Consider the following 25,000-nt stretch of genomic DNA (forward strand, 5'->3'; position numbering starts at 1 on the left):
CGATCGGAGAGGGACTCGGTCTCAATATTGTTCCTACGATACGCACAATATATATATATATATATATACACATATTTGTATTGTTCCTACGATACGCACAATATATATACATACATATTTGAATTTTCCATATGTAAAATATAAATCATGAATATATGTAACTTATTTTTAAAAAAGATTAAATATAGTAAATAAAACATTTTGTTGTTGATATCTTGAAACATGTTTCACATTTTCTAAAACTGCATCGTAGGCTTCTGTTTCAATCAACGCAGCTGCCAACTTATTATAAACTTTTATACGATCTTTTAATAAAATCTGTAATTTAGCATTACTAACCAATTCTTCCTACTCATTTTGATTCAAATTTGAACTACTTTTTGTCGATGACAGATATTCTAATGCTCCCCGATAACATTATATTGCACAAGGCAGCTCTATCCGAATAAACCATCAATTTCCACGTTCATGTTTCTCATTGCTTTAAAAAAAATGAGCCATTATGTCAAAAAAAGTTAAATAGACTAAATCTTGTCCTCAAAGTATTTAGTCCAAGAAAATAAATAATCTTTATTATATAATTTATAAACAGAATTATTACCTTATTTCTCGTCTTTAATTAATGCTTAACATTATTGACATTTCCAGAACCAAAAGTTGCGAGTAATTCCAAATACACAAAATGTTTGTGGACACTATAAAAGTGCTTTGACATGATTTTATTTATTTCATCATTTTTTATAAAGTCAATTAATAAAAATGTGTATTCAATGTTGTTTTATGATATTTTTGGTAGAATTCCCACAAGACTAATTTTGCTGCATTAACATAAACTCATTACTTAATCATTTGTAAATTAAACTAAAAATATCAATTATGCATTAATTATATTTATATATAAACATAAAAAAATCCCAACTTGTACGCAACAAAAAGTTTAATATTTATCCCTAAAAAATTTATTACAAAAAGCAGTGATATCCTTCTAAAAAAAAACCTCACAATGGTAAGAAGAATACGCCAAATATATAAAAAAATCCCATCTTGTACGCAACAAAAATTTTAATATTAAGTCCTAAAAAATAACTTTAAAAAAAATTTTCCCTTGAAAAATAATTTTCATAAAAAATAAAAAAATAAAAAATAATTTTCCTCTAAAAAATAACTCTAAACTTTAAAAAATCAAAAATCAAAAATAAATATGAAATCAAGTTAACTAGACAAATACATAGAAGCAGTTCAGTTTGTGAGGATTTGTAATTTGAAATAGTATTTGTCATAAAATCAATCTTGCATTTATAGAAATATTATAGATTCTCTCGAGAAAATTAAATGCATTTTATTTTCATAAAATTACGCTATTATGTCCCCACCAAATAAATATTATATATAATATATAAAATAGCACTATTATATTGCGGATTTTATTACAAATAGTACATCATAAAACTATTTAGCGCGTTCTGCAATAACTATCGGGCACTTAATTTTTTAATATCACTTTACTTTTGTCGCGTGATTCGTACAAATGTAAAGTAACATTAAAAAATTAGAATGCTCAAAAGTTATTAGTATCGGAATACTCTTTTAAATATATTATATCAAGATATGTAAACGCCGAATTAGGTGCTCATTCCGTTTGGCAGGATTTCGGTCTTAAACGTCGATCGCGCCTAATATGGTACAAAAGTAAAGTCTTACTAAAAAATTAAGTGCTTGATAATTATTGGTATCAAAATACTCATAATTTATATAATGTTAAGATATCTAAACGCCGAATTAAATGTTCGTTCCGTTCGGCAGAATTTCGGACTTAAATGCCGGTTGCGCCTAACACCGTACAAGAATAAAATCCTATTAAATAATTAGGTGCTCGATAGTTATTGATATCAAACTACTCGTTAATTAATATTATATCAAGATATCTAAACGCCGAATTAAGTGCTCGATCCGTTTGGCAGGATTTTGAACTTAAACATCGATCGTGCCTACTGCCGTACAAAAGTAAAGTGGTATAAAAAAAATTTATTTTGGATGTTTCTTAACGGTTTCTGAGAGCATTTAATTAGCACCTAATTATTATGTATTTGTTTTTTAAATAATTATTTTATTTATATATTTTTTTGTATGGGGAGGCCAACTTAATGTTAAGCCAGCCGCCCTCAGTATCCATCTAATTTTCTACCAAAACGGTTTGAGCACCTAATTTCTGACATCGGCACCTTATTAGCACCTAATTTTAATCTAAGTTAGAACTTATTTAGCGCTGGTGGGGAGTCTAATTTAATAGGGGTCCCAACACTGTTCTCTGCGCACATGTATTTATATTTTATAATTATAAATTTTATATATTATAAATTTTATGTATTATAAATATTTATAACAATGATAATATTATATAAATAATTTTATAAAATATATGTAATTTTTTTTTTAATCGTTCAGTTAAATTTTTCGGTTTCTTGAGTATTACCAAAATGGAAATTTATTTTTATGATATAATTTTTTTACATTAGACAAAGATATTCTGACATTATATTCCATATCTCAAATTATAATTGCTATGTGCAATACATATGCCATCGCGTAATTTTATAAATTGACTCTTTGTATCAGGTATATATACATATACATATGCATTCTTCGCTAAGAGAAACGGAATATTACCTACAAATTTCTACCTTTATGAATGTTAAAGAATTAAATGATATCCATGTAGATTAATCGGGTATGTCTATAAGCGAAATTATGTGTTTTAAATACGATTATTGAATAAGGCTAAGATCGCTACCATGCTTAGAATTAGATGCTTCCGATTAGATGGTTAGGATGCAGTTTTCCCAAAACTATCAAATGTATTTTTCTTTCCATCCCGATCTTATGGTAAAAGCAATGTGCTACGTGTGCGTTGGTTATTAAAATATTTTCTGAAATAGCCAAAAGTATCTGCGAGAGCGTGCGTGTAAAATGCCGAAATCGATGAACTTTGTTGATTTAATATTTATATGCTGGTTAAATTATATGTATTATGCATTTTATGAAAATTTTAACATTAAAAAATTTTCACTGTATAACTTAGAAAATAATTACATTTACAAAATGTAATTTCTTTTTTTTTTGTTTTTTAAATAATTATTTTATTTATATATTTTTTTGTATGGGGAGGCCAACTTAATGTTAAGCCAGCCGCCCTCAGTATCCATCTAATTTTCTACCAAAACGGTTTGAGCACCTAATTTCTGACATCGGCACCTTATTAGCACCTAATTTTAATCTAAGTTAGAACTTATTTAGCGCTGGTGGGGAGTCTAATTAAATAGGGGTCCTAACACTGTTCTCTGCGCACATGTATTTATATTTTATAATTATAAATTTTATATATTATAAATTTTATGTATTATAAATATTTATAACAATGATAATATTATATAAATAATTTTATAAAATATATGTAATTTTTTTTTTAATCGTTCAGTTAAATTTTTCGGTTTCTTGAGTATTACCAAAATGGAAATTTATTTTTATGATATAATTTTTTTACATTAGACAAAGATATTCTGACATTATATTCCATATCTCAAATTATAATTGCTATGTGCAATACATATGCCATCGCGTAATTTTATAAATTGACTCTTTGTATCAGGTATATATACATATACATATGCATTCTTCGCTAAGAGAAACGGAATATTACCTACAAATTTCTACCTTTATGAATGTTAAAGAATTAAATGATATCCATGTAGATTAATCGGGTATGTCTATAAGCGAAATTATGTGTTTTAAATACGATTATTGAATAAGGCTAAGATCGCTACCATGCTTAGAATTAGATGCTTCCGATTAGATGGTTAGGATGCAGTTTTCCCAAAACTATCAAATGTATTTTTCTTTCCATCCCGATCTTATGGTAAAAGCAATGTGCTACGTGTGCGTTGGTTATTAAAATATTTTCTGAAATAGCCAAAAGTATCTGCGAGAGCGTGCGTGTAAAATGCCGAAATCGATGAACTTTGTTGATTTAATATTTATATGCTGGTTAAATTATATGTATTATGCATTTTATGAAAATTTTAACATTAAAAAATTTTCACTGTATAACTTAGAAAATAATTACATTTACAAATGTAATTTCTTTTTTTTTTTGGTAATTTCTCTGACAATAAATTAATTTTTATTTAATTATAATCAATTGTAGAAAAATATGAAATGAGGGGAATATTCTGTCCCTTTACATCGGAAGAAATGTACATAAAAATTCCGATAATAGTAATTCGGCAGCAAGTAAATAGCGTACGAACACTCAACGTTACCACAATATCGTAAACGAGCAATGTCATTATTTCCATCCTTCGATACTTCTCGATGTCTCGTTGCACTCGATCACATGTGCGAAACATGCATATTTGTCAAAAAAACTCGATTAGATGGCGATTTGGTAGAACATGATCGATATCAGTCGCACACATACACAGTCGACGTATACAGTCAAGATACATTCGCGTTCACACGGATCAGAGTTTACAAGTTGAATCGTCCGTATATTTATTCGGTACTTTCGAACACTGAATAACATTTGCGAAATGCGCGTATATTCTTTTACGAGCCGGCGTCACACGAGTCGATCACACGTGGCGGAAAACGCACTTGGCAGTCCTCGAGCGGTCGAATTGATATACCAAAACAAAAAAGTAAAAAAAAATCAAGTGCAATAAAATGCGACACGTCCCGGCTTGCTGTGTGCAACACATCTCTGAACTGGCGTGGGAATTGGCGTGACGTCACAATCGTGACAGATGCGATCAGCGCAAAATCGCGCAGAAACTGCCGATCATGGCGGACGCGACCGTTAATGCAAATTTTGAGCCGAGCGAGATTGCTCGTCTCCATCGTGGCGATCCTCCTTTGATGGCATCCCTCCAATGTTTCTCGATATCCGGATATTGAATAAAGGAGCATTGTCGAACATCGAGAGAACATTGTGAGATATCTCGTATCAGACAAGGGATTCCTCCAATAACAAAGGCTGATTCGGCCGAACGCGGGCATAGATTGTTAAGCTAGCGCCAGACTATGCGCGTATTCGCGATTTGTTTATAATTCATGAATAATCTAGATGGAAGATTCGCCAAATTCAACCAATCAGATTTCTTTATACCGTTTACGAATCGCGAATTACGAATCGCGAATTGCTAATACGCGTATAGTCTGGCCCTAACTTTATCACGAGATGCACCGATCGCACGAGCCGATTTGATGCAACGAGACGATAACGCCCATCGTCAGACTCGACACACTCGATACACATTCGCGCCTGGAATTTGTCCGGAGACGGGTAAAAGCAAGCGAAAACATGAGAGGACCACGACTCGTCGCAAACGCGTGACGTAGCATGATCGTTGTTTGCAAGGAGCAATCATGTGACCGTCGAGTTTGCGGATATATTCACGCAACGCGCGAGAAAATATGACATGACGTTTAATTGGCATATTAATATCGTTGAAATAATTGGTTTATCTCGCAAAAAAATTCACATGTTTATATTCGTCTCTGGTAATTAACGATGCGGGGAAAACGTTAGAATAACGATATGAAATATCAGATCATACATTTAATTTCGCGCGTGTCATAGCAAGTAGTATAGATGCGCAATACGCTGCGCCAAAATTATAAAGAGAAAGGAAGCTTTTATATAGTGCAGCCTGCTCTCTCAAATATAAGCAGAGGAGTATGTAATAAATATATAAATATATGTAATGAACATATAAATGAAAATTGAATATCAAAAAGGAAATTTAAAAAAAAAATTCAGTTATTTTATCGAGTTAAGCACAGTTGGAAAATTTGGCTTAAATTTAACATATATGGCATGTCCCAAACGTCCACACAAATTTTTGTGTTAATTTAACATAATAATATGGATATGTTAAATGGCGACACTAATATTATGTTAATATTCCAACATAAAAATAAATGCAAATTTCATAATAATTTGAAATAAACTTTGTGTAAAATCAATCTATTTTTAATGATAAAATGGTAAAAATGCATATTGACAGATTCAGCCCCAATGACTTTGATCTTGACATATATATTGTCAAGGTCACTATCCTCTAAAAGGTTTTAAGCGTCGCTTATTGTTTATTAAAGTTATTAACAAAAGAATTTCCACGAATTATATGTAATTTTCAGACATTTAATAGAGCGTAATCTAGCACATTCATTTGTTTATGCGTAGTAAACTGAACGTGTGGGCGTGAGGAGGGGTGGAGCCCCTCCCCCTACGACCCCATCCCCAAAAAAGCTAATCTAATTCAATCCATTTCCTAGAGATGAAGCATTATTCGAGGTAAATAGTTCTTCGAGAATTTTACCATTTAATATTTAAGGAAATCCTCTTACATATGCCGAAAGGTGAATTATTACTTAAAATAAAGATTAACCCCCCCCCCTTGAACACGGGTTGAGTTAGATTACCTTTTTTTTAGGTGGGGGTGCAGAAGGAGGGGCAGAGCCCCTTCCCTGTCCACGCGTTTGATTTACTACATATAAACAAATGAATCTGCTAAGTTATGCTCTATTAAATGTATCTGGTGTCAGAAAAATTATGTCTTATTTAGTAAACTTTTGTTGTTATTAACTTTTTAATAAACAACAAGCGACGCTTAAAACCTTTTGGAAGATATTCAGGACAGTGACCTTTACAACATATGTCAATGTCAAAGTCATTGAGGCTGGGTCCATTAATATACACTTTTACCATTTTTTCTTTTAATTTTAACACATAAATCCTGTTATTAATAATACGAAACATATCTATTGTGTAAAATTGAAAATATGTGCACATTATGTTATTTTGAGACTTTTTCTCAGTTGTTTTAGTAATTTAACATTTGAGTTTAATTAGTACAACAGCAATATGTTAAATTAACACATGAATGTGTTAAAAATTTAACATAAAGATTTTAACCCGCATATTTTTTAACAAGAAAACATAAATTGTCTAACTGTAAAAAGATAAATTAATTTCTGGTACAATTGCGCCCTTTTTAATTTTGATGTAAACTACATATAATTAAAATAAAATGCGTACAATCTATACTATTGGGTTAAACGGAAAGTTCGTGCCGTTTTTTCGGTCTTTATCTCTTAGTAAAAGTTGTAAAAGTGGAAGTTGTTTGCAAATTCAGACTACGTTACTCAATACATTTTCTGCGCATAGGAAGAGAAATGATAATTTAGTTTTATTATTTTTATCACCTTCTGTTTGTGGATTCTAAAACTACTTCGAGAATCGCTTATCTTATGTCCAAATTCTTTTTTATGATTTTATTGAAAGTTTATTTGTTATTTATATTAGCGACTCATATTGTTTCTGCAATATATTTCAATAAGTCTCGAACTTGTCTCTTTTTTTCTTCTTCTCTCTTCTTCCTTATATATTTTATATATAATCGTTATATATTTATAAAATAATTGTGAGAAAGGAAAAGAAAAATCTATGTAGAACATAATAATTAAATAAGGTGTAAAATAACAATATTTTAAGAACCTCCGTAATCGACAGAGTTCATTGATAAACAGAATAGTGTATGCGGTTTTATGACGTTGAGAAACATATTGACAGTGACGTTGTACACTGATAAAAAAACTTTTTTCGCAGCCCGTACGTTTCGTCGGTAATCGAATTGATGAGAAGAACAAGACAAATACAAGATAAATAACATTTCTAATGCGAGTACATTTATTACTTGGCAATTTATAGAGCTTGCACATAATAATCGATATTTTACCTTATTGTTAAATACTGCAGCGTCGATTCTAAATGTCTTTAGCAAGTAACAACGTGAATCAGAAAATTTTGCTAATAGGAAGCTGAAAACTGAATCAGTATTCTTATCGAATCAGAGAATGTAGAAATTTCTATAATCTATTGTTTGCTAAATAATGTAATAGTCAGTATATATGTATACATATAATATATATCCATGTGGAAGAAAACAATATATAGATTATTGTATAAATTTTATAACTATTAATATATATTAATAACATCTTAGGGCTATTTAGATATTTAATAATATCTTAGGGCTAACAAATACAGGGTTTATCGATTCTTGTGCAAGCTCTACAATTACAGCAAACGTTCGCCAATTTTGTAAAATCGCATATCTTGCAAATAAACTTAAAGTTCATAAAACAAATCACATTGTTTTTAAAAATCTTTAAATAATTGACGTTTTTTTGATAAAGCGAGATACAAAAATTCAAAATTTCGAAAACTCGCTCGTATTTGAAAATCCGGTACAATCGCTTTGAGTCCTTCTTTGCAGGATATTTACAGCGATAAAATTAGAGATGATAGTGATATCCAGGATCCTCCAAAACGTAACGTACGTGGTGGCGAAACAAAAAGAAAAAGGCAACAAACGAGCGTGCCTGTCGCTTTCGTGAGAGAGAACGAATGTCACGCTTTTCGTTTCACGTGAGAGAGGCAAAATGCGTTAAGACGCTATAAGCGTGCAACGAGAAGATTCGAAAAAAGACGTGTAGCATAAAAAAAATGAAAGTGTCAGTTGGGGCGAGTTGTGTCGTTGCTGTTCTCCTTTCTCTGCTTCATTGCTAATTGCGGACTAAAGTCGCCTGAAAGCGATCCGTCGCGAGGTGTTGAATTTCTTCAATTCCCCAAAACTGGGATTTTTCATTTTCGAAAGAAATGGAATAATGTCGAGCGGATTTTATTCATGCTAATATTGTGTATATTATGTAATTTCGAAAACGTTATGCGTATATTAAACGTTACGAGTGTTCGTGATTTTACTCTTATATAATTGGATGTTGCACGACCTACCTGTTGACATATTTTCAAAATCAAAGCGTTTTTCAAATGATAAAAAATTCGGCGTTATTAAATTTAGTTCTTATTTTTATTTTAAATTTTCTACTTTATTTTGACATTGTACACAATTTTTAAATAATTACACACCTGAAGTATTATTTGTATAAATATCAAGACTACATTTATACAGAAAAAATATATTTCAAAAAAATGCATTGTTTAACAAATTTTATTTTTATAAATAAAATGAGCAAAAGAAACGCTCATTAGTCTCTTTTCGCAAAACTGCTCTGACACTGTTCCAGATTTCCTCCACGAAATTTAATCCTGAACTCACAATGTGAGGATTGTCCTTCTCGCGTTCTTTAAAAATTGGTCTGAATAGAAAGGAGAAACGGCGGAAAAAAAGAGATTCTCGCGGAGAAACTCGTCTATATATGCATACATGGAGGCTGTGGCACTCGATCTTTCTTTACGTAATATTCACCCTGCCAGAGAAAGATCATATATATGTATAAATGTATATCCATCTGCCGCGTTCCGCTCTTTCATTCTCTCTTTTTATAATTCACTTTCTTCTTATCACATACAGTTCTATTTTATTTTATCTCGTTTAGCTGATATCTCTTCACTCTCTGTCCCCTTCTCTTTCTCATTTTCTCTCATTTCCTATTTCTCTGTCTTTAACTTTTTTATTACTCTATGTCCTTAATTCTTTACTTATCCCAATATACGAGAGATTTACGAGACTCCTTTCTGGATTTCTACATACTCTGTGTGCTCCGTCTCTTCACTCTCTACGTTACTCTAAGTAATTCCGTTACTTCCGCCCATACGTATGTACATACTCGATGTCATCTACGTTTCTTTATATTATACATATATATATACATATATATACATGCATATATGCAATTGTGTGTCTCCCTGTATATACCTGCTGACATAAGCCGACCGCATTATGTAATGTAAAAAGAAAAAAACCAATATGATCAGAAATAAAAAAATAGATCCGCTGAGACGAAAGAGAAATGAAAAAGACGAAATGTAAGTTGTCCATGTTGAGCAAGTTTAGCATATTGGTCCTCCACGCTACTCTCTCCCAACTGGCACGAATTCTAGTTGTACGTTAGCGTTTTTCTTTTTTTCTTTCTTTGCGATTTTCTCGTTTCTCTCACCTCTTTCTTTATCTCTTTCAATTCTCCCGTACGTCTGTGGCTGCCTCGTTGTTTAGCTCAGTAATATTTCAATTTATAGATCGACGTGTACCAACTTCTCTCTGGCTCTCTTTCTCTCTTTCTCTCTCTGTCTCTCTATACATACAAACACACATAATTCTATATGGCTATTTTCTTTTTTTCCCCTATCTATCCGCTACCTTTAATTTTGATTGCGAGCGCAGACACACGAACACAAAACTCGTCCTGAGTGATGCACAAATGCCAAACGTCCGAGCGCATTGTTCGCGATGTTGTCGCGATTGCGATCGATCGACCCTATATATATTGACGGGGTAGAAAAATAATTTTTCGGTCATCTGTCACATCTTTTCACGTGGCGGGCTTACGAATTGTCGTCGATGCTGCTGCAATCCCTGTCAGCTGCAGTCTTATCGATATGCAATGCGATGGGCAAATATAAATAAATACAAACGGGCATTCAATAACTCTGTTAGTTTTTATCGTTTTGCATTTTGGGGTTTTGGAGTTGCAAGCATTTTCGCTCAATATTCGACGACCGGCTATACAAGTTGATGAACAGAGCTGATAATTTTTAACGGTAATCTTTAGCGTCCGGTTTGCTCGGATAGAAACGCGGGGCGTTTGGTTGTTGTCACATTGTCGCTTTCCCTAGTATATACGCGAGACATGTGCGAGTGCGGATTTAATGGATTGTACTTTTGTCGACCGTACATCGGATAAATGTTTCTGGAGAGAAGAGACGGACGGTATCGCATAACATTGGTTGCTATACTTGGGAAGTGCGAGTTTTGGAAACAATTGTAATAGATTGACATTGTACATCAACGCTTGTCGCAACGACATTTCTTCGGCTTCGACAGAACCCACCCCCTGTGTGCACGTGTAATTATAGCATAGATGGTAGCCAACATAGGGAAGATGCTTGACAAAGATTGAAAAGAGAATAATAAATATATGTATACAGTAGTTACAGGCGATGATTAATTTTAACATCTTTGATTATCCGTTTTTAATATATTACGAAAAGCTATATATGAATAATTGGTAATTTATAATGTGCGGCATAAAAAACAGATCAATTTCCTAAGAGGAGAATTGTTTAAATATATCTGTCATATAATTTTTATCAATTATAATTCCAGCGATGATTATTAAGTGGCGAAAAAAAAACTTGCTTGCGATGATTTTAATATATGAAACTATTATATGGAGAGATAATGGAGATAGAAAACTTGATGGTTAGATTACTTTTGCCGGGTTCTCTTTCCAGAATCTTATCTCGGCATCTTCATTAAAATTCATTTTTCACTTTTTACTTTAAATCGGGATAAAAAGATTCTCTCACCCCGGATTTCGTCTGCAATGACTTCTCTGCCTCCATTACTTAGACCGCACCTGTTAGCAAAGAGATTGTCCTTAAAAATAATCTCCAAGTATATGTAATTTTGACTTTTTTCTTTCCTATTATTATTTTATTATTAATTATCTCTTCATGTTGTATTATATTTTCATTTCTCTCTCTCATTCTAATTTATATACTTGAAAAAGTATTTTACAATGATTATACACATATACATATAAATTTACAAAATATATATTACTAATATATTATATTAATTATAATATATATCCATAAGCTTTTTAATAAGTACTAAAAATTTTATTTTAACAATAGACTTTTGATTTATTTGTTGTTAGTTCTAATCTTGTATTTTATTTGCAAAATTAGAGTTAAATTTTTTGTGTAATATTTTGAAAAATTTGAAGCTTTATTTATAAATTTATTAAATAATTTTAAGCTTAAAACATATTATATATTTTAGATTAGCGTTTTTATCATACATATTATTTTATTTAAGAAATTACATATTAATATGCCATGTTAAAATCTAATTCCGAGATCAGCATAGCATTCGGAAGTTTCTCCATAGAATTATCACATGATATCGAATTTCAGTTTCAGTTCCAAAATTAGGATATGAGATTCATACCCATATCCCAAATTCATATCCTATTTCATAGTTAACAGTAATATCAATTGGTTTCCGTTTTCATAAACAAAACAACAGTACGATCAATTTACTGATGAACGACGAGATTTAAACGAGTTTTTATTCAGAGAATGCAAGAGCATACAATAAAGTTGTTTTGATTATTGAAATAATAGAATTACGGATAACAATTTTATGACAAATATACCATTCTTAATGTACATGTCATAATGTGATTTATTGCAGCCGAAGAACCGCGTTGCGATAAACACATGTTTTTGCTTGCTCATAGAAAGAAACTTTTTTATTCAAGTAAATATGTATGTGAATATGTGGCAAACAGCATACAGTTCGAGAAAACCGTACGTGAAAAAAGGGTAATGGACATTTTAATTATGTTTTCGCGATTATATAAAAGTTTGGACGATCTGGAAAGGCACGCGAGATTATAATTGCAGAGAAGACGTGTGAAGGATATGGTGGAAACAAATCGGCAAAAAGAGAATATATAAATTGTTGATTGCGTATAGCAAAACAAATTGAGATGAATGAGAATTAACGAAGACCTGTTTAAACGAACGTTTTTCTTGACTGTACTGCACGTTTAGGGTTGTAGTCCAATAATACATTTACATTAAATACATTTATAAGAAATAAAAAAATATGGAAAAAATTTATTATGTATTATACAGGGTGTTCCAAGAAAAAAGGTCAATATTCTGGGAAGTAACCGTATCGGTCATTTTAAGCAAAAATGTTCATATGAATATATGTCCTATCCCCCATGGTTTCCGAGATAGAGCGACTTGAATGTACAGTTACAAAATTACTGACAAGAAAGAAATACTACGTACTATTTCTAATATTTATTGTTCAAGTGATACATTTTTTACAGATTATAATAAATTTTCAAAAATTCCACCGTTAACATTAATGCAGTTTTAAACTTTTGTGTGAACATGGCGTGTTGCTCGCCTGAGTACATCGTGACGTTCCTTTATGCGGGCACTAGCATCCATTATTTGAGCGAGCAGTTCGTCTCGTGTATTCACTTTTCTTCTGTACACTTCACTTGTTTATGGGGTTGGATGAAGGTTGAAGTGTACAGAAGAAAAGTGAATACACGAGACGTACATTCAAGTCGCACTATCTCAGAAACCGTGGTGAATAGGACATATATTCATATGAACATTTTTGCTTAAAATGACCGATACGATCATCTCCCACAATATTGACCTTTTCTCCTGGAACACCCTGTATATAATATTTAACAGCAATATATTAAGATTCAAGATATGATTGCAAAAATATCAAAGTAAGATAAATTTTATAATTAATATATATTGCTTTCTGTTGTCTCTTTAGTAAAAAGATAATTCTGATGTAATTTAAAATAAATTTACAAAAATATAAAAATACAAAAATTTATAAATATAAAAGTTAAAATATTCCAGTCTGGAATATTAGACTAAAGAATTTGAAAAGCTTTGTATGTGTTTTTGGAATATCAAAATCTCAAAATTGTAATCATGGATTTTTAAATTTTAATTATCTTTTTATTTTTAGACCATCTTATCGATCTGCGACTAATTAGCATAAAAGGGTTAAGAAAAATTTAATTAATAGCCTTTTCAGAACCAATACTTTTTCTAGGACTACACACACACACACACACACACACACACACACACACACACACACACACACACACACACACACACACACACACACACACACACACACACACACACACACACACACACACACACACACACACACACACACACACACACACACACACACACACACACACACACACACACACACACACACACACACACACACACACACACACACACACACACACACACACACACACACACACACACACACACACACACACACACACACACACACACACACACACACACACACACACACACACACACACACACACACACACACACACACACACACACACACACACACACACACACACACACACGCACACGCACACGCACACGCACACGCACGCACGCACGCACACACACATTTATAGTTGCTATGCTGTATGGTCTGTGATACGGAATGGGTTTTGACACGAATAAAACTAAACCTCGAGGACTGTTCTTAGTTTGCTCATCCTCATCTTCGTTTTATCTCTTACAAAACTCCACCTTGAAACCGTTTTTGCATGCAAAATTAACTTTGCTTCCAGCTTCTCATGACAACCATAAGTGGGCACGAAAGTTCCATTTAAAAAATTCTTCAAAATGTTCTGTAAGATTTGGGTACTTTAAATGAAGTATTTTTATTGCTATTATTTTCGTAAACTGTGTGGTAATTGATGAATATAATTTAATAACACTATTTCCAATGTATCTAAAAATTATTAATTCTTTTCAAAATTATATTATTTCTTTGAATTTTTATTCAAAATTAAAATTAATAATTTTAAAAATTTTAATATTTATGATGTGTTCAAAACTATCTTTGACAATTTTGTAATATCAGTTTTATCGTTACTTGCTTTAACAATTTTTTGTAAATTTTATCTAAGTTATTCAAAAAGCTAGGAACATTCGTTACCACCCGCAGGTTCACAGATCTTTAACCTTCTTAGATCTTGACATATCGGAGATGTTAATTCTGGTTTCCTGTATTTTAGGAGCAAATAGCAAAAGAGAGGCAGGTGACTGGTCGCATACAAATCCAGGTTTCGTACGAGACAGAACGCAAAGAATTGGTCGTTTCAGTTTTTATGGCCGACGACTTATGTGCCCGGGAAGACACTGGATTCGGTACCTTGCCGGAGGCTTTCGCCAAACTCGTTCTTGCTCCGCCATGGTAAGTCACCTTGTAAATTTTCGGATTGGATATGTCCAATACATATTTTTGGGCTCTCACGAATATGATTCCCAATCGCATAAAATTTGTATTATGTATAAAAGCAAAGTAAGAATCATATACATAAATTTAATATACTCAAGTATATAAGAAATAATATAACATTGAAATATACAATGTTGAATAACATTTACGAGGTTTCACTTAAATAATTAAATAATTTTTTTTATAACTACTTTATTATAACTATCTTTTAATTAAAGCTTGTCGCAAAGAGAGACTTAACTTCTTCTTTTTAATTTATTTTAATTATTTAATGTTTCTCGACGCTCCAAATGAGAGATTGATTAATTATTTGTGACCTTCACACAGCGGCGATGCAACTCCGCTGAAGACTATCGTGGCCGAGCCGACCCAGAAACCTATTTGGAACGCTACATTGTTCTTTACCGGAGTTGATGGTGAGAGCCTGATGGAACGTGCGATCGAGGTGACTCTCTGGGATTACTGTCCTGATGGTGATAATGTGTTCCTCGGTGAATGCACTGTCGATGTTCAGCGAGCGCTTGAAAATGATCGAGCGGTTTGGTAAGTGCATCTTTCAAAGAATGAAGATTGGAGAACCCTTAATATTGGGTGGCATAAAATTGTTAAAACGTAGCCTGTGAATGATTTCCACGGTACAGTGATCTGTGAACTATCAAAATCTATGCTCTATAACAATAACAACAATAACAACAATAACAACGGTAACAACGATAACAACGATAACAACGATAACAACGATAACAACGATAACAACGATAACAGCGATAACAACAATAGCAATAATAACAACAATGATAACAATGACAACAACAACAACAACAACAACAACAACAATAACAACAATAACAACAATAACAACAATAACAACAATAACAACAATAACAACAATAACAACAATAACAACAATAACAACAATAACAACAATAACAACAATAACAACAATAACAACAATAACAACAATAACAACAATAACAACAATAACAACAATAACAACAATAACAACAATAACAACAATAATATTTAAAAAGATATAATAATTATATTCGAGTAAAATTATAATATCTTTTTAAATACCTTTTAAATATTATATAATTTTTTTACATTCTTTAAAAATGTGTTAAAAATATAAGTAATATTAATGTATAAAATCATTAGTTTTACAAAGTCTAAATAATAAAAAAAATAATATTTGAAATGTTATCAACGTAATTGCTTGTAAATCACAGACGGCAATAAAAAGGAAGAAAAAGAGTATAAGCATGTTCGCAAATAGTTTAAATTAATTAATTAAATTGTTAATTAACATATAAATTATCGAGTTTATGTGTCGCAGTGTCGTGATTTATGAAATGTCTAGGTATCGATTGGAGGATCCGCGCGGACTTCGAACAGGCAAATCGCCGTACTGCTCGCCACGCGGTTCGCTATCGATGGACATCGCCCAACGATTGCTGAGGAAGGAGCTGCGGGATCGTAGCTACAGCGACGACACGCAGAGCGACAGCGGAAGTCCAGAGTTCTGCTTCCTACATCCGGATCACGCCTGGCATGCCAATTCCAGACGCGGTTCCAGCCAGTCCGAACAGCTCGAGATCGAGCCTTACGAGCTCAACCGGGATTACAGCAGATCTCTGCCGGGTAGCCGCAGAAGCAGCTTCCAAAGTCAGGGCGGCACTGATAGCAAACGTGAGTATCACGGAAAACGTTCGACACGCGACCCATTTTCCCTCCAGCGGGAATACACTGACGTGTCAGTACCCATACAGCACAGATCATTGCGATTATATTGCAGCAACATTGCAATGTTGCAAATTGGACAACAACAACAACAACAACAACAACAATAACAACAATAACAACAATAACAACAATAACAACAATAACGACAATAACGACAATAACAACGACAATAACGACAATAACGACGATAACGACGATAACGACAATAACGACAATAACAATAATAACAATAACAACAATAACAACAATAACGACATATAATGAGGATGATAATGATGATAATGATGATGATAATAATAATGATAATACCAATTATTATTATTATTATCATTATTATTATCATAATAATAATAATAATAATTATTATTATTATTATTATTCGTCTCTTTGTTCTTTGATCCCTGTTTTAAAGCAATTATGAAGACTGAAATTACCTTTCGCAACCTGATAGACACACTTACTAAAGCCAAAGATATGAACATTGTGGACTTCTTAGCAGGAGAACTACAGTATGTCTGGGAAGGAGCAAATGTATTGCGGTGAAAGATTGCTACAATATGTATGCAATCTTTGTGTGCTGTATGGGTAAGAGGATCTTTCTCATATAAATTTCATTGGTCTCGCGATCAAGAGAAATTACATCTCTCCTTAATTATGAGAGCATTTAATAGTATAATAGAATAAATAAAAAAATGGAATATTAATTAAACGAATAATGTCTTGAATAACAACACACAGTTTTATTCACCTTAAGAGATTAAGAATTTATATTATTAATTAACAATTTATATTATTATATAGTTTATGGTTTATATACAACGATAACGAGTTACTTTTTAAAATCGGTAACGAGTAACGGTAATGAGTTACTTTTCAGAGAAAGTAACGGTAACGGTAACAAGTTACTTTTCAGAGAAAGTAACGGTAACGGTAACGAGTTACTTTTATAAAGTAACGTTCCCAACTCTGTATCTAAATTGACATTACGAATTGACATACTTGACCCAATAAATTGTGTCCCGCTTTCTGCTGTAAACTGGCTTTCATCCTTAAGCAACCACACCCTTCTTCTGCTTCTTTTCAAAGATGATAATGACATAGTGGCTAGCCAATGGCGATACTATTGTTCGGTATCTCTGAGTGCTTGTTGAAAATACTTAAATAACAGCTTTTTAGATTATCACTATTCGATTACGTTGTTTCAGCAAAAAGCTCGCATAAAACGTTATAAACAGCAAAAATGCACCGCAAAGTATTGTAAAAATTAGCGAGCGTTAAAATAACAGTAGAGAGAAAAACGAATAGATATAATAATATATAGATAGAAATAATATTTCTTTTTTAATAAAGATCATAAACGTGTGGGCTTTTAAAATTAAACATCTTTTTATTAATTAGAGAGTTAGGTTTTAATTTGCGAATCAGGGGAATGAGATATCACTTTTTCTTCCCGATATCATTCTGATATAACATTCTCATAATTGTTTCTAATCACATCTGATTGAATTTATTTTGTAGGTGGAAGCATGGGCGAAGCCGATCTGCCCGCCATAGTGCATTATAATCGTGATCGGCGGCGTAGCTCATTCACGAGACCGATGAGGGATCCCGAAGAGATACTGGAGGGATTACGAACATTGAAGGCGGCCAAGGGTGAGCTCAACAGGACCATGAGCCTTACCGGCGACAAGAGACGCGGGAGCCGTGAGTATAAACGTTTTCTTGCTTTCTTTTGGCCATCACTTCGCTCGTTCGTTCGTCCGTCGTCCGTCTGTTTGTCTATCTTTGTACCTCTTCATTCGCTCGTCACAATCCCCACGATCATTTTACTGCATTTTGTGACACTCTTGTTCTCCTTTTTGTCACTGTTATTGTTGTTCGTTTCTCGTCGGCCTATCGTCGTCAATATCACACTCTACTCTGACTAACATCAAGTGTCATTGATGAACGTCTATCATATTATGCATATCATCCATCTAAATGTATATAAGTATGTGTGTGAGTGTGTATGTGTGTGTATATGTGCGCGCATATTGTTTGTATTATATTTATGCATCGTCTCATGTGTGACCGTCTAATCGTTTGCTGAATCGTTTAATATTTGTTGCATTAAACGAATCATCTGTCTGTTTTCCCTTCTCTCTTTTCCTCTATTTTCTATATTAGTGTTGCTTTTTCTTCCTATTTTTTAACTTCGATTTTTATAAAACAATTTTGTACATATAAACTTCAGCAATTTTTATAATCACAATCTCACGATTTTTGAAATATAGTTTCTTCTTTTATTCTCTCAATTAAGAAACAGATAGTAGAAAATTATAAATTTTTATAAAATTTTGTAATATAGATATTTTTCATATGTAAGAGATCTCATTTACATAAATCTATAGAAATGATTAATTATAACTTATATAAATGTAAATTTTTGGGCGGTAAAAGCACTATGTTAGATAAGATTTTAAAAACTTCTAAATTTTATTTTTTTAAGCCTATATTTTACTATGTTGTTTATTATATAATACAAAAAAAGCAAGTCACTCTTTCGCAAAATTTGTTACGATAATATAATTTTTCTGCCATAAAGAGATGTCTCTAAAATTTCATCGATTTTTTAATTATTATATACAGTCGAGAATCAATCAATCTATTCTGCATTTATTTTTATTCACAATTCTATTTTGTAATTGTTCTTCAAAACATATTAAATATATAATCTGCATCTATATGTTTAGGTATCCCTTGTTCCATTTTATAAAGTTTTTCTATATTCTTATTTTCGGATGCAATTACTATCTGTCTCGCACTATCACGTCCTGTCGATCCTACGTGGTTTGACCGAGCGAACATTGTTAACACGCGGAGAAATTTCTCCTTCATTTGCAAAAAATCTTTCATTTACGTTTATCAATTTATGATATCTGACGGAACAGCCCGACCTAGAAAGGACCTCGTTATGACGTCGGGAATTCGGGATCAGATTGATTTCAGATTTGTGTCTAGTGTCGACCATGACGATGACCGCTTTCGAAATTTGCTTTCTGTTTTGTGTCTTCAATTGCGCCGTTGTTTTATCGTTCATACGCTTAATGTTCGATTTGGCGTCTGTTTCCTTGATTACATTGTAAATATTCAACGAGCCAACAATAATCGGCATATTTATTTGCCGAACTGCGAGGAACTGATCAACGTTGATTTCGAAATGGAATCAAGCCGGAATCGAAGTAGAAGCGTTTCATCCATCACCATTAATGGGTCCATCTGGAGTCTAGCAAAATGATTCATTGTGCTAACTTCTACTTGCTCGTCAATCATCATTCGCTGTTACATCACTCGAAGAGTCATCGTCTCGGTCGAGCTGATATGGTCTTACCGAGCATCTAAATCGCCACATTCATTCCACGCCTTCGTGCCTATCTCTCGCTTCGGCTTGTGTCCTACGGATGGAAATCAATGTTTTTTCTTCATTCCAGCCAAGCAAAAGTTAACGCGATTTGTGCTCTCCGCTCCTCTGTACTACAATTTTGTTGCGCGCCGCTGTTCTGCCTGTTGTTGACTGCTTCGTATATCGCCTTACAGCCTGACGACTCGAAAATGCCGAAAATCCTTTCTCTCGCAGTGCTTCGGGCTTTTACAAGAAGTGGAAGAATGAACATTATCGCCAGCACCACCAACGTAATCGGGACAACGAAAGACACAATATGCTATTGCGCTCCTGTGCTGTTGCACGCACGTTGTATGATTCTAGCGCCGTGGCATTTTGTCCTTTGTTTCTCTTTCTTTTCCTGTCTGCTCTTACGTTGTTCAGCTTCTCATCCACTTCTCCAAGTGTTGTTTGCCTCATTGACACCAGGCGTGCCAAACTGTCATAATAGTGATGCGCTGCTGATCGTTCTGTCAACAAGATTATCGTTTCTTCATCGTTCAGGATTAACGGTTGCTTTAGCTGGCGGCTTCCGGCACGTGCTGAACGCACGGGGTGGATTGTGATAATATACGTGAATGATTTTTTGTGGGCATTCAAAAAATAGATGGTAAAAAAATGGATATATATTTAAAATATATGACAAAATTTTCGTGCTAATAGAATTTACCTAATTGAAATAGCAACATTTTTGCAAAATAAAAAGTTGAAAACGAAATAAAATATTAACTCCATCAGAAGGAATAAACACGAGATTACCGTCATTTTTATCTGTTGGCATGATAACGAAGACTAGGAGTAGATTTGCATTATGAGAAAGTAGGCTGCAAATCACATGAAAAATGAGCTTGGCTGACTAGGGAATGTACGGCTCATTTTCTCGCTCTCTTTCTTTTTCTTTTCTGCTTTTGTTTAAACTATCTCACGACATCCACCTCGTCGAGTCGCCGCGTCCGAAGAGATTATCAAGCGTCTTGGCGCTACCAAAGAATCGCAATCATCTAATCAGTTTTTGTCGCCCCATTCTCCGCGAGTTATTGACATCTGTGTGCATTTTTGTTCGAATAAGTGCAGTGCCTCGAGCTTGGCGTGCACTTTGAACTTGAACGCCTTACTGTATTGTTGATTATCTTGATATCCCTTCTCGGTCGGCATCGTCCGCCCAATGCCAAAACTCTGAATGCTCTTCGTACTCGACTCGAATTACGAAACACTCGGTTCGCTCGGTCGAAACGCCATCGGCCATCGTCACAACCCCGATTATCGACGACAAATCGTGGGCCACGCACGCACGACCAACCAACCAACCGACCAACCAACCAACCGACCAACCAACCAACCAACCAACCAACCAACCAATCAACCAACCAACCAACCAACCAACCAACCAAACAACCACCATCGACCACCAACAACGACAACAGAGTGCGTAGTCCCAACAGTTACTGTGTGGCAGTGCGAGCCTGTGTCTCCGAGGACCGGTAAATCGGCCTCCTTCCCACTGCCGCACTCCATACCACCTCGATAAATAACTGCAGGGCACTATCAACCAACATTACGGGCTTCCGGTAAGACACGCTCTTTCTCTGTCGTGCCAATTTCCGTCTATCTGTACTGTGTATACCTTGAGCAGGATCTCGCTTCCAATTTCTAATTCCCTTAGTTTGCCTTTTTTAACAACAGCGTCGTTATTCCGTAGCGGAGAGAAAATAGGAGTAGGTTTATTGATATGCACACAAAGTTATTAATATTCACGGACATTCGATAATGGATATAAACAAATCGAGAAATAGAATCTGAAAATTCCTATTTATGTTCCAAAACTTTCAGATTGCGTTTTCAAATTTGATACAATTATTTTTAATACTACAGATTTTTTCTTTTCAAAATTTTTTTTACTCGAAATATGCAGAAAATAAAAAGATTTGTATATCAAGATAATAATTCTACTGATAATGTCTTGTGAGAAAAGAGATACAATAAATTTTTCATATATATTTTCGATAAAAAATCTACAATAATATAATAATATATATCAGATATATAATTATTCTGATAATTTTATTCAAAACGCGTTTCTTTAAGTGTTTTATGATTATTTCTAAATATTTTAGTAATATGAATTTTATAATTGAAATAGAAAAGATATATCCTCTGGATAGAAATTTTTATACAGCAAGAGCAAATATTTTTTTTAATCAGTTCATGAATAACAAACTCGTCTATCTACCTTACGCCCACGTATATTAAACTATTTTTGAATTATTTTGTTTTTCTTTGCAGTTTCTTTCTATTTTTATTTACTTCCTTGTTGTTTTCCTTGCTCTTTTCTCTTTCTCTGTAATTCTTATTAATCAATGACGTAGACAAGGTACTTAAAAAAAAGAGATCGAAATGATAGCAATGTATTTTTTTTTATATAGAGAAAATGCCGTCTCTGTAATATATCCCGCGTGTCTCGGTATTTTATTTTTACGCTATTACTTTTTCTATGTTCAATTCTCTCTTTTTGCGCACACGTGCTGTTAATTTGTCTTCTCTCCCCGATAGGCCACATTATATTTTTCAGAGATGCACGCAATGTCATTTATCATAAAACGAAGAGAAAATTAAATCCAGTCGTGAGACCTCTTTCTTTTCGCACGCGCATTTTTCTTTTCGTAATTCCATCGTGATATAATTTTTTACAGCGAGATTAATTATACTTCTGTTGGTGTTTTAACTTCTCGAATATATCATTAAATACCTGCTTTGTTGGTTGTACCTCACTTCGTTCTCTACTTCTATTTATTAATCCATTTAATCTTTCTAAACGTCAAGAGCTTAATCATGTAATATTTTGTCCTTTTCTAATTAACTCATTCATTTTTTTTCTCCTTTCTCTTAAGATTATATCTTTCATGAATTTGAACGAGACAATTGTTTAAAAGTTAATATATACAATGTTTTTGTTCAAATTGCTTTTAATCGCGCAACATTATTATTCAAAACTTATTATAACTGTCAAAAGTTTTAAAGGATCTTCCTAGTTTGACACTCTGAAAATAAGGCGATTTTTGGCAAATTTTTTTAAAGAAAAATATTAAATATTAATTCTAAATTTTGCACGTTTATTAAATAACATTTTAAATATATCCTGAATTTTTTTCAAACAAAAATGCTTGTTTGTTTCGGAGTTACAGTAGTCCAACCAAGGGGTCTCAAAAAAAAATTGTTGTTCGTGGCAAACATGATTCCAGCCGTTATAGTCATCTGAAATAAAAAAACCAAAAAGATTCTTAATCTGTATAAGTGTGGCTATCGTGTGAACTAGAATTAAATAGATATTTGCAAAATTCTAATTTTGCGACTTACAAAACTAATCAATTTTTTGGTGAAAAATAAAATTTTTCTTTGAGACGCTGCCATTTTTTTATTTTTCAATATTCTTTTTTATTCTAGCTCACGTGATAGTCACACTCACACAGATTAAGAATCTTTTTCGTTTTTTTATTTCAGATGACTATAACGGCTGGAATCATATTCGGCACGAATAAAAAATTTTTTTGAGGCACCTTGGTTGGACTACTATAACCCCGAAACAAACAAATATTTTTGTTTGAAAAAAATTCAGGATATACTTGAAATGTTATTTAATAAACGTGCAAAGTTTAGAATTAATATGTTTTATACCTTTCTTTAAAAAAAAATCCCAAAAATCGCTTTATTTTCAGAGTGTCAAACTAGGAAGACCCCTTAATGCAACAAATTTAGTTTAAAAACTAAATTTAGTAGAATAATTGTAACTGTATTAATATATTCTAATATTCTTGCAGGAATATATATTTACGTAGGTCAATCAAATATAAACGAGACTTTTCGAATAGGAGCAAGATATCTTAACGCTCGTTATTGTGACGATAGTGGGCTGTTGGTAGACGTGTCTAGATCCGCTCTAAGCTGCGCGTTTGGTTTTACAATCGTTTATTTAAGCACGATGAATAAACAAGATGCCTGTTTTGATTGCGCAACGTATAATTATTAAATTTTTAACGCGCGAACATGTTAAACTGCTGAAATTTTGTGAGATTACGCGTACAGTTCAGTAAGAACACATTATCGAAGTCCCAAGTATGCAAATGGCATCAATTTTTTTGTCGGTATTTTGAAGATCGTGAAAAAATTGCAAATTTGACTCATGCGCGTTGACCAAACACGAGCATTAAGAAGAGCCAAAGAACATTCAACAAATTGACGATCTTATTAAAGACGACCGATAAATAATTGTTTGTGAAATTAGTAAGTACCTAGTAAGAACCTAGTAAAGGGACTGATATAAGTTATGGACATGTACAAACAATCGGAGAATGAGTTACGATTTCGAAAAATCACTGCACAAAGCAAGCCACGAATTTTGAATGCAGATCAGAAGGCCGTTAGGGTTGAAATCTCTCAGAGGCTTTTGGATCGCCATGCAGTAGAAGGAGACGCATTTTTGATGCGCATTCTCACATATGATGGATTTGTTTGGACCTCTTAAAGAAGTCTTATGGGGAAAAAGGTTTTCCAAACAACGACGAGGTGAAAGACTTCGTGCGCAATTGGCTTCGTACTCATCCTACCTACTACTTTTCATAAAGCAAAGATAAGAAAACTGCCAGTGCAGTGACAGAAATGTGTCAACATTAGTGGATACAATGTAAAAAAAAAAAAACAAGTAGAGTTGTGCAAATTAGAAACTTGCACATTGCTTCCTCTTTATTTTATCTTACAATGCTTAAGCTGCTTTAAGCATGCGGATTTTTCAATTTTTGCTTCCTCATAGAGGAAGCTTTGTGAGCGAAATAAAAATTAAAATGATTTCTTTCACCGATCCTCACTAAATTCAATATCAAACATCCTTTAATAATACTCTATTCATGTAAAAAAA

The 25,000-nt window shown here is 33.0% G+C and overlaps 1 protein-coding gene across 3 annotated transcripts in view; it reads left to right on the forward strand.

Moving 5' to 3' along the window:
• LOC115235552 (regulating synaptic membrane exocytosis protein 2-like) overlaps positions 1 to 25,000 on the forward strand; it is a 194,709-nt gene that overhangs the window by 159,885 nt on the left and 9,824 nt on the right. Inside the window, exons 15-20 of one of the 3 annotated variants that reach the window (XM_029807417.1) lie at positions 14,704 to 14,882; positions 15,255 to 15,470; positions 16,288 to 16,616; positions 18,189 to 18,374; positions 21,516 to 21,659; positions 23,590 to 24,860. In XM_029807417.1, coding sequence (XP_029663277.1) covers positions 14,704 to 14,882; positions 15,255 to 15,470; positions 16,288 to 16,616; positions 18,189 to 18,374; positions 21,516 to 21,619 — 1,014 coding nt within the window. In that variant the 3' untranslated portion in view covers positions 21,620 to 21,659; positions 23,590 to 24,860. Of the gene's footprint in view, positions 1 to 14,703; positions 14,883 to 15,254; positions 15,471 to 16,287; positions 16,617 to 18,188; positions 18,375 to 21,515; positions 21,660 to 23,589; positions 24,861 to 25,000 lie in introns of those variants that run through there. The other 2 variants (XR_003884047.1, XM_029807418.1) reach the window with 2 other exon arrangements.

The sequence above is a fragment of the Formica exsecta genome, unplaced genomic scaffold (assembly GCF_003651465.1).
Source record: "Formica exsecta isolate Colony F162 unplaced genomic scaffold, ASM365146v1 scaffold226, whole genome shotgun sequence".
Classification (NCBI taxonomy): domain Eukaryota; kingdom Metazoa; phylum Arthropoda; class Insecta; order Hymenoptera; family Formicidae; genus Formica; species Formica exsecta.